The following is a 10260-nucleotide window of genomic DNA, read 5'->3' as shown; positions in this document are numbered from 1 at the left end:
AAACTGAGAATAAATTCAAATCCTTGCTTTCTGGTACCAACCTGTTCTTTCACTCCTCCACCATGCCAACTTTAGCTGCCAGGGAACTTCAGGGAGGGCAGAGGAGGGACTCAATGTTTATGGCTTTGTTGGATGTGTGTGCCCATATCTACTTGGCCCAATGCAGGGAGGGTGTACTCCCTGTCAGGGTGGCCCAAAGTTCTGACAGTGCCAGGCAGACATTTGTATTCCCTATCTCCCTCAGGTGGAAATCAGCCTAATCTCCTGAAACTATTACAATAATCTCTAAAGTACCTAGGTTCAAATCTTGATCTCTATTTCCAGAGAGCAAAATTCATCTGATGGAGTTCGAGCAGTTTACAATGAGGAAGGGAAATTAAAATGACCTTTGAGTTGATTCAGGTGTATTGCAGTTGTGTCCCCTGATTATGAATGTACAATGTATTTTGTGTTACTTTTATTATAAATATTAATAGTAATGAGAGGACATTCTCCCATTCAGGGATTCTCTGACCCCTTCCAAGTGACCCAATACAAAAAATACATAATCTCTGGGAGAAAGAAGAAAAATCACAGCCATCTTCAGAAGCTATTGCCCAGTACAACAGCACCACATGCTGGACACAAGCACCAAACACACCCTGTATTAGTTTACTAGGGCTGCTATAAACTGTGTAGCTTAAGCAGCAGAAATTTATTGGCTTAGTTTTGTGAGACCTGTGAAGGAAGGCTCTGCTTCAGGACTATTTTTCTGGACACAATTTCATAAGGACACCAATCATATTGGATTAGAACCCACCCTAATTACCTCATTTGAACTTGAATACCTTGTAGAAATAAGGTCACATTCTGAGGTAGTGGGGGTTTGGACTTTATCATATGAATTTGGGGTTGGTGGACACAATCCCAGAGCATACCTCTTTCAAAAAGGGGTGGCGGCTACTGGCCTATTACTGAGCTTACATTAAAAATGAACACCTAACTTCTGGAGAATTTGTGACTCTCAGACTTGACATCCTCATTTTAGTCAACTAGGACATGACAATTACAGGAAAGCACCCATTTCCTGGCCAAATAAAAATAATATATTTGAGGATGTGGCTGGTCTGGCCCTAGGATCATCTCAGTTTGCATAAAGGAACAGTAGCTACCCTTTGGAGGAAATTTTACCCCCATTCTGCCACATGAAGCTAAACTACTAGCTCATTAAGGCTCTTGGATTCACAAAAATTGTCCTAAATGCCTGGTCCTGGTTCACCTTTGGTTCAGCCAGTTTGAAAACTAATGTGTGTGTGTGAGCAGTGCTCTTGCCAGTATGACCCTCCGTGCCAGCTATAGTGGTTGCTGGGATCAGTGGGTAGAAGTCAAGGCTGTTCTCAAAGTTCTAAGGTCAGTCAGGCTGAGGGGAAATTTGTCATGGGCCCTGAATATCCCCACACATTCTGGATAAGCCAACAATGCCAGGCCAAGACTCTTCTTTGTTTAGGTCATTTCCTGGGATTGCGTTTGCAGTGAACAAACACGAGGAAGAAAGTAAAGCTTCCCCATCCCAACTCCACCAGCTTCCCACTCATGTGAACCTATGCTCATGTTGTTATCGTGCTGCAAGTAATAAAATCCTCTGTCTGACATAGGTATCTCTTGTGTTCTGCCAGCATCCATGGAATAGTAACAGGCTAATTTAGTAACCTGCAAGTAGGGTAAAATCCCAAACTCTTCACAGACCCTGACATCTAACATAAAAATTAAAGCTTTGCAATTTCCAGAGGTCTTGGACAATGACTCTCTGAGTATGTGACTTACATTGATGGTTCATAAACCTAGGCATTTGGTCTCCTCTAGGTCACTTTGTTCTGTTAAAATAATTTAATTGCCTGTTCTTTCAAGAGTTCTATTCCCCCAAAAGAAATCTTTATCCTGCACAAGATACTCTTATCACTCTTTAATAGCAATAATAACAAGAACAACAAGTAATACTTAGAGACATTGTTCTGAAGATTTGAGGCATTGTTCTACACACACACATTCTATATAGGGTCATCTTTATTCCTCACAGCAATCCTCTGAGATGGACACTATCACCTCCAGTTTACAGGTTACAAGACTGAAGCCCAAGCCACACAGTTAGTCAGCGGGGGCAACTGGGACTCAAACCCAGGCAGCCCGACTTTAGCCCTCACTTTTAAGCACTCACTATATGTCTCACAATAGAACTTTCTATTCCTATGTCCATAATGAATCATAGAGGCCTAGAGATCTTTTTTAGAAATCTTAGGAAAATAATTTCAGTCACACTTAATACTTAATTTTGATATACAACATTTTAAAATACTTTTTGACAACCTATATTAGGCAATGAGACAAATCTACTTTGCTTTGATATTATCTAGTTGTTGTATAGATCCAGTGTCAAATGTTCACATTCTATCAAGATTTCTTATTACTGCTATTGCCAATTATCAAAATTAGTGGCTAAAAACAACACAAATTCACTGCCTTACAGTTCTGGAGGTCAGAAGGTCAAAATGGATTGGAGGGACTGCATTCCCTCTAATAGGTATCTTCCATGTTCTGCCAGCATCCGTGGAATAGTGACAGGCTAATGTGTTAACTTGCAAGTAGGGTAAAATCTGTATCCTTGCCTTTTCCAACTTCTAGAGGTTGCCTGAATCTTTTGGCTCATGGTTCTTTTACTCCATCTTCAATTGCCCCGCCCTTTCCCTTATAAGGACCCTTGTCCTTACGTTGGGGCCTTCCAGATAAACCAGGATAATCTAGGATCTCCCCGATTCAAACTCTTCAATTTAATCACACTGTAAAGCCCCTTTTGCCATGTAAGATAACATATTCATAGGGGATTACAATGCAGGCATCTTTTTGGCCAGGGGTGGAACATTACTCTATATACCATACACTCTAAGCAGTTATTTTTTCCTGCGGTATGGAAATTTTTACATTAGGTGCCTGGATTAGAGATTTAAACAAGCCCATTCACCAGGTAATTAGTAGTCCATTTCATCTTGGCTTTGAGATTAGAGCCCTGAGAGCATTTTACCTTTTGGGGTTAAGGAGAACCCAGTGCTGAAGCACATGTGACAGAAACTTTGACCACTGTAACAACATAAAAACTTAATTATTTAAAAATGTACCTGAAGCCGAGTATTCATAAGCATGAACTCCTGTTGGCGTTTCATGTTCTCATTCATAGATTTTGAAAATATAAACCCCATCTTGACCTAAAATGTAAAAAAGCAAAGTTTAAAACAATATATTCTACATACATCCTCATATACTCTGTTTCAGGCCACTGTGAGTTTATCATAAAGTAAAAATAAAATTTTCTGACCCAGATACACAGTGTAGAGTCTAGTCTTTGCTCTCAACTAGCTGTTTGACCTTGGACAAATGTAACCAGTCTGGCCATCATTTACCTAAGAAGAGATGATTGAACTAGATGATTTTCAAAATATTTCCTGTTCTAAATATTCTATAGTTCTCAATTTTTCTTCGCACAGTATATCTTGAGGAACTGAACACTTAAAAACAAACAAAAAACCCTCTCATTTTTATAAGGGGCAGGGTGAACACCATCCATTCTATTACCTCTGTACAGCTGGATAACAGAACTTTTGCTTCTGAGGCAGAGTCATTTAGAAGATGCTTTGTATACCTTGAAGACTGATTTCTCTGTGTTCCTTTCATTTGTGTTTTAGGACGCTTTTGGTATCTCAAGGTCACTATATCCATACTCTGCCTATAATCCCTATCCCTCTCCTATCCACTTGCTATTCCCATCCAGCCACTGCTAATATCCCTTGGCCATCTCCTCTAGCCTCACTTCACTTTTTTTTTCTTCTTAAGGTACTACTGAAGTTCTCAAAAGGGGAAAAAAATATTTAAACACAAACTTTAGATGAATATATGGTACCATCTATCTTATTTATCTTACTTAAGATATTCTTAAGTGGGCTGGCAATTCTAGATGGCCCAGAATTCCAATTTTTGTTCTTAATCCAAATAGGTAGGTAGAAAAGACCTTCAGTTAGTTGTTGATTCTACCTTCAGAAGACTGCAGAACTTGGGGAAGTTGTAGCTGCTCTACCCTCCTCAACAATGTTGCTGATATTCTTTGGTAGGCTGTTGAGCACTTGGTGAACTTCAGGTCAAGGTGGCCACTCTTAATGCTTCCACCTAGGTTTCACAATATTCTGTGAGAAGCCCGGACAGAGTTCCTATTTTCCATATCTTAAGCAGAAATTTTTGGGTTCTAGCCAACTGGTGAAAAGACGTGGGGAGAGGGAGAACATTTCATGCCAGATGGAATGAGGCTACTACTAATGGGGCTCAAGTGAGTGGGAAATGCAAGCCAGACTTCAGTGGCTTCCCAGTATTCTGGCCAAAGATGCATCCTTAATTTACAGAAGTCTCTGAGCCAGTCAACTTCAAGGCTGGGTACAGGAGGCTGAGCCACTCACAGAGGAGAAGAGGCACTTCCATAAAGAGGCCTGGCAGGTCATGAGATTTTCCTCCCCACCCACTGCTCCACTCCATCCTGTGGCCAGAGGAGGAGACCACCCAGTAAGGTGATCTAGAAGTTCTCTCCTGTCTCTAGACTTTGACAGCCCCGTGTCCACTGTCTCCAACAGCAGAGCACAACTTGCCTGAAGGCAGGAGCAATATATGACCTGTCTTGGCAGTCCCCAAAGTGTCTCTACCCCAGAAATGTTGCAGAAACATAAGTGATATAAAAGAAGGTGTAGCTCAGACACTTGTCATTCCTAATTCTTTATTCTGTAGGTAGGAGTATATAATTGAATTTTTACACCTGCAACAAACATTTATAAAGAAAACAACTTTCCTCTAATCCCATTTCTACACACACACACCGTATGTCAGAGTTATATCCCTTAGAATGCCCCTATTTATAAGAGGGTAGACTCTCCCCAAAGTAGAGTGACAATCCTTATGTCAGTCACCTAGGGAAGAGAAACTATCTGGGAAGTTAGGACTTTGGCTTACATCTTTCTTGGCCTTGTTCTTTTGGGTCTGGATTGTAGTTTGGATGTATTAGAAGATGTTCCCAAGAGTTAAAGGTAGAAGGGGGAAGAGCTCCCCTGTAATTCCCAAAGAAGACCACACCTGAAAAATGAGTGTTTTTCAAAACTGCCAACACTTTGTCATTGGAGAGAAATGCCTTACTAATTACAGCTTGGACACTACTGTGTCTCAGAAGGCTAAGAATGCTGATCTGGGTCTCTTCTGCCTTCATTTTTTCCTTTGATTACTCACGAGACCTTAAAAAGGTCTCTTTAATGCTCCAGCCCTGCCTCAGCTGTGCAATAGATAGGGGTATTTCTGAGGAGTGTTGGGGCTGCAAGTTCCAAGAAATCCTCCTTGGGTCACACCTAGGAATTCAGGATTTGATTTTACCTTAAAAAAATTAATAATTCCATGACCTATAAGTGTGTCATCCAGATTTGTGCACTGACTCATTTCCTGAACAAATGACGTATTAACAACCTGCATTTATAACTAGTTGCATGATTACGATCGTTTTCAATGTCTTTGGGTTTCATTCAAATTAGACCACTTCCCCTACAAATTCTAGCTTGCGCGTTCCATTCAAACTAGCGCATTTCCCCTATAGATTCCAGCCCAGAACTCCCACAGCTTCCGGAAGGTTTTCCCTACGTTAACTCCACCTGCGCACCCTGGACCCAATTACTGTAACTTGGGTAACTCCTGCAGTGATATGTAATGATATGTTGATTTCCGTAAACAACTCTCTGCCTACTTCCCCAGCATAATTACAACGTTATGGGAGAGCCCTCAGTCTATGCAAGGGAGAACGACTCCTTCAAACGAGGCTGGCAGTACTGGTCGGCACTAGCAGCTGAGGAAGCCAAGGTCGCTCTTGAGGGGAGGGCGCCCAGCGCGGCCCGTCAAGCTGGGGACCCCCACGGGCTCAGCTCTCGCACTCGCAACTGCGGGGACCCGCCCTCCCCAGCCACCTGAGGCCAGCCTGGCCCGCTCGGCCGGTGCACACTCACTGGGCAGTGGGCAGTAGAGGCGCCGGGTCTCTCCGGTCTCAACGGAGGCTTCCAGGCCTGGCTTCTCCTAGACCGCCGCAGGGAACTGGGCCTCACTCCCACAGTGCCTCAGGATTGGCTGGCCATGACAGACAATTCCGAGCCTCAGCCAATCAGCGCAGCTCTCCTTAAAGGGCCCGCAAGCTTGACCTTGAAGGTCTGGTATGTTCTTTTCCGCCAGGCGCCTGGGAGCGGCGGGTCAAAGAGGAAAATTCAAAACCACAGGGACTCAGCAATCAAATTTAAAGGAGGCAGAGAGAGAGCAGCATGGAAATCGCACTTAAATGACTCAGTGAGGTTTGTCACTTACCCACGAGGAGCTTGAGCAAGTCATGTTCCCTCTCAAAGTAAAACTCTCTCTGGAGAGCTTAATGAGCCATGTCATAGTTATTCTCCAGTAATTAAGTCAACTACCACTTGTAAGGTCTGTTTCGAGAATGTGTCTCATGAGGTTGTCATTGAAATATATATAATCCACAGTTATAAAAATTTGTAAGGGCTTTTCTGCTTTACAGAATGTTTAATGTCGAGGGTAGATCCCCCCCCCCTTTGAATATCAGCACAGACATAGTTTATTTAATTTGTTGGAGCCTCAGTCTCTTCCATCTGTTAAATTGCCACCCATTAAAGTGGCAAAAATGTTAAGGCAGGAAACGAAAAAAGAATAGACCTGGTCAGAGTTACCAATCCAGTTTCTTTGACCGAGCACATCTTTCTCCCCTGCTACCCTGAGAGGTAATCATTTCTTCTCACCCTCACCAGTAATTTTTGTCTTGAGTAAGTCAGGTCCTTCTCTGAGTTTCCTTGAGGAAAAACTTGAGGAACTGTTGGCATACTTTTCTTTGCTACTACACGGCTTGGAAGAATATCAAGGACTTTACCAGGCTTTGGCCTTGAGAAAGGTCCCTGCCCTTAGCCTTGTCTGACCCTCACATCAGTGAAGAAAGCATTTAATCTCCCCCAGGCTCTGCATGTGAGTGAACACCACCCCACCATCTTGCCAGAGTGACCTGGGCACACAGAAGCGAAGCCATTTGGAACTTGGACTCATTAAGAGAGGAAAGCAACTGATATGATATCATTTGAGTGCAGGACGTCTTGGACTCATTAAGAGAGGATAGCAACTGATGTGATAGCGTTTGCACGACATCTAGCATAAGCAAACCTTTATTTGATATCCATCACTGTCACTCTTCATCCTCTCCAAAATTTAACTTTTATCATCTCTACAATAGGACTGAAGCCATTTAATTTATTGGACTGTGAAGACTAAATGAGATAAATATTTAGGCACTTAGCACAGTGTCTGGAACACAGTTAGCATTAAGTAAATAGCAGTAACCAGCAACAGTGGCAACCTGTTACTAACTCTAGGTCTAAAGGGACAAGGAGAAGGGAGCAATTATTAAAACTAGGCAAGAGCAATAGCTGTGACTGTATGAAAGGACTACCCAACAGGAGCTATGTTGTTCACTAGAGGAAAGAAGTCACTGCTAATCCTTGGCCAAGTGGGGTAAGATCCTGTAGTTGTAGATACTGCTAGCATCTCAGCTCCAAGTGGGGATAGAGTAGAGAAGAAAGACACATCTCTCTGTCCTTCCATGCTCTGGTATCCTGCTGAGATATTCCATTGACCAGATCCACCAGAAAGGCAGAAAACAAGGGAGCCTCTATGTAGTCCATAGAGGTTAGCTTCCTAGGCACAAAAACCAAAGTGATAAATGGAAAATACCCAACAAACAATTTCTACAACCTTGGGTTTATTATATTTTGAAGTCCTAATTCAAAAAGAGGAAATGCTTCCACTGGAGGACCCAGCCATGGTTCTATAGAATTGGAAGCTGAAACTGCCCCCTTGATCATTTTGGTTCCACATAGTGATGGAACTGGGATAACAGATCCCAATAACCAAGGGGAGATTGGGTTGCAGCTACAGAATGAGGACAAAGAGAAATGTGCATGACACCCAAAGATTCACACAGCCCATCTTAATACTCCTCTGTGCAATAATAATGATAATTAGATAACTGCAGTAAACTGATAAAGTCAGGAGCACTTAAATTTGAGACCATGCAGAAATTAAAGCATTGCATCACCACACCAGGTAAAAAATCCTGACCTACTAAGATACTGCACAGGGTAAGGGAAACAAAAGAGAATGAAGTAGGAATCTTTGATTATCAGTTTTAGCCTAGTAACAAGCTATAGAGGCAAGGACTATTGTAGCTCTTTATGTTGATTGATTATTGTTTAATTCTCTGTCCTTCCTTTCCCTGTTACCTTGTTTTTTAATTCTCTGTCCTTCCTTTCCCTGTTACCTTGTATGAAGACAAATATTACAATTTAGTTTCTGGATCAGAGTACTGACATCACCTCATAGCAATAAAGTAGTTGGTGGGATTCTGGGAGTCTCAGAATCTTTAGGGGATGAGATTCTCTCCATCTGAGCAAAGAGCAAGGGTAAATCCTGGGTAGCAAAACAGGTAGACAATCTGGGTCTTCTTTTGGTCTCCCCTCATAGCAGTTCTCCTTTAACTGTCCTATGCTATACTCCAGAAGCTGACCTCTTTGAAAGACACTACCTGGGCTCTTCTTAGCTGGTTTCCACTTGGGTTTGGGCTGTGGAGGCATCCACAGGGGACTGGAGGCAGGAGGAAAGAGAGGTAGGGTGTTTTATCCATTATTTCTCTGAGGCTGAGGATCTGGTCGTGGCTGTGTTCCTCCACAACTGCAGCTCTTGACCAGTGGCTCTTCCTCTGTGGCTCCAGATCACAAAGCTCTGGAAATGCTCTCCTCCATTGCTCTTCAGCTTAGAGATGACATGGGCTTCCTGCTGTTGCTGTAGCCTGATGGTTCTTAACTGCAACTTGGTGGCTGGAATGCTGCAACTGGATGGTTCTCTTAACCATCACCTTACTCCTTTAAATAGTGAGACCAACTGAGTAGAATTCCAATTCCTGATGGAAACTCAATGGATACACTTTAAAGTATACACACCCATTATAAATACACATGTATGTATTTTAAAATATCAGTGAGAAAAAGTGACCCATGAGAATATACACTCTGGGAATTGAAAGAAATCTTGGTATAGATACTGAACAGATTTTATAAAGTATACAGTAAGAATATTAAGGGGAAATTATTTCAATATCAAATGACATATAACTTTAATTTGTGTATTACTTACAATCATATGAATTTGTGAATGTATGTGTATATGTTTCATACACACATACAAGTAGGTACTTTAAAATCATTTTTCATTATAGAATAAGGATTTCATGTGTTAAAAGATATTTATATGTATAATTTTAAACATATATAAGATTTTCAGCAAGTATGTATACAATTTCCATTGTTGGAGATTTCTGATTTTTGCTACTGTCAATAACATCATGATGACTATCTTCATAAATGTATTGCTTTTTAATATTTTAATTGGAAATACTAGACTATATAGAATATATACTGAAAGAATTAGTGTAAGATTCTCAACTCATTGAAAATCTACCCCAGGACAGTAAAATTGCTAAATATTTCCCTGTATAGCCATAAAATAATTTTTTTTAAAAAACAAAATTTTTGAAAGTTCAAAATATGCTTAGAGGTATTTCCTTTTAACAGATGCTTTTGAAAGAAGTGTGAATTTCTCCATTAAAGTGGGAACCAGGTTTAGCCAAGAACTTTAATCTGTGAAGAGCACGTAATTGCACAAGGTGGGAGTAAGGCTAGAAGCTCTTCAATATTAAACTCTTCTGGAATGGTGTTGCCCATACTCTGGAACAATCTGAATTTTAACCTTAGACTTCAGTCATGGGGCACACCTGAAGGCTGGGTACAGCCTAATCCGCAGAATATCACTGAGCTTTGTACAGCCTTCTTTGGACTTTTTGCATTCCTCAACAGTGACACCATGTGGCACTATAATAGAATGACAGCAGTGAACTCATTCTCTCCCTACCTAGCTAATTTTAGGTTGAGATATAATTCACATATCATAAAATTCACCATTTAAAAGTGTACAGTTTTAGGGAGTTCCCATTTTGGCTTATTGGGTTAAGGACCTGATGCAGGTTTGATTCCTGGCCTCGCATAGTGGGTTAAGGATCCAGCACTGCCTTGGCTGTGGTAGGCCTGCAGCTACAGCTCTGATTTGACCCCCTAGCCA

At 41.5% G+C, this 10260-nt stretch overlaps 2 protein-coding genes across 14 annotated transcripts in view; one reads left to right on the top strand and one right to left on the bottom strand.

Annotated features, from left to right (window-relative positions):
• PLGRKT (plasminogen receptor with a C-terminal lysine) overlaps window positions 1–6131 on the bottom strand; it is a 47337-nt gene extending 41206 nt beyond the window's left edge. For 2 of the 3 annotated variants that reach the window (XM_005660117.4, XM_084957344.1), the window contains exons 1-2: window positions 6051–6118; window positions 3150–3236 (exon numbers count right to left, since the gene is read on the bottom strand). In XM_005660117.4, the coding sequence (XP_005660174.1) occupies window positions 3150–3230 (81 nt within the window). In that variant the 5' untranslated portion in view covers window positions 3231–3236; window positions 6051–6118. 3 annotated transcript variants of the gene reach the window in all.
• The window catches only part of CD274 (CD274 molecule), a 132637-nt gene that overhangs the window by 94239 nt on the left and 28138 nt on the right, over window positions 1–10260 (top strand). The gene's annotated exons all lie outside the window — the stretch shown is intronic.

The sequence above is a fragment of the Sus scrofa genome, chromosome 1 (assembly GCF_054392235.1).
Source record: "Sus scrofa isolate SSC_HxYL_T2T_F1_AM1 chromosome 1, Sscrofa_HxYL_maternal_Yorkshire_Landrace_v2.0, whole genome shotgun sequence".
Classification (NCBI taxonomy): Eukaryota; Metazoa; Chordata; class Mammalia; order Artiodactyla; family Suidae; genus Sus; species Sus scrofa.
This window is presented reverse-complemented; position numbering and strand designations above follow the sequence as displayed.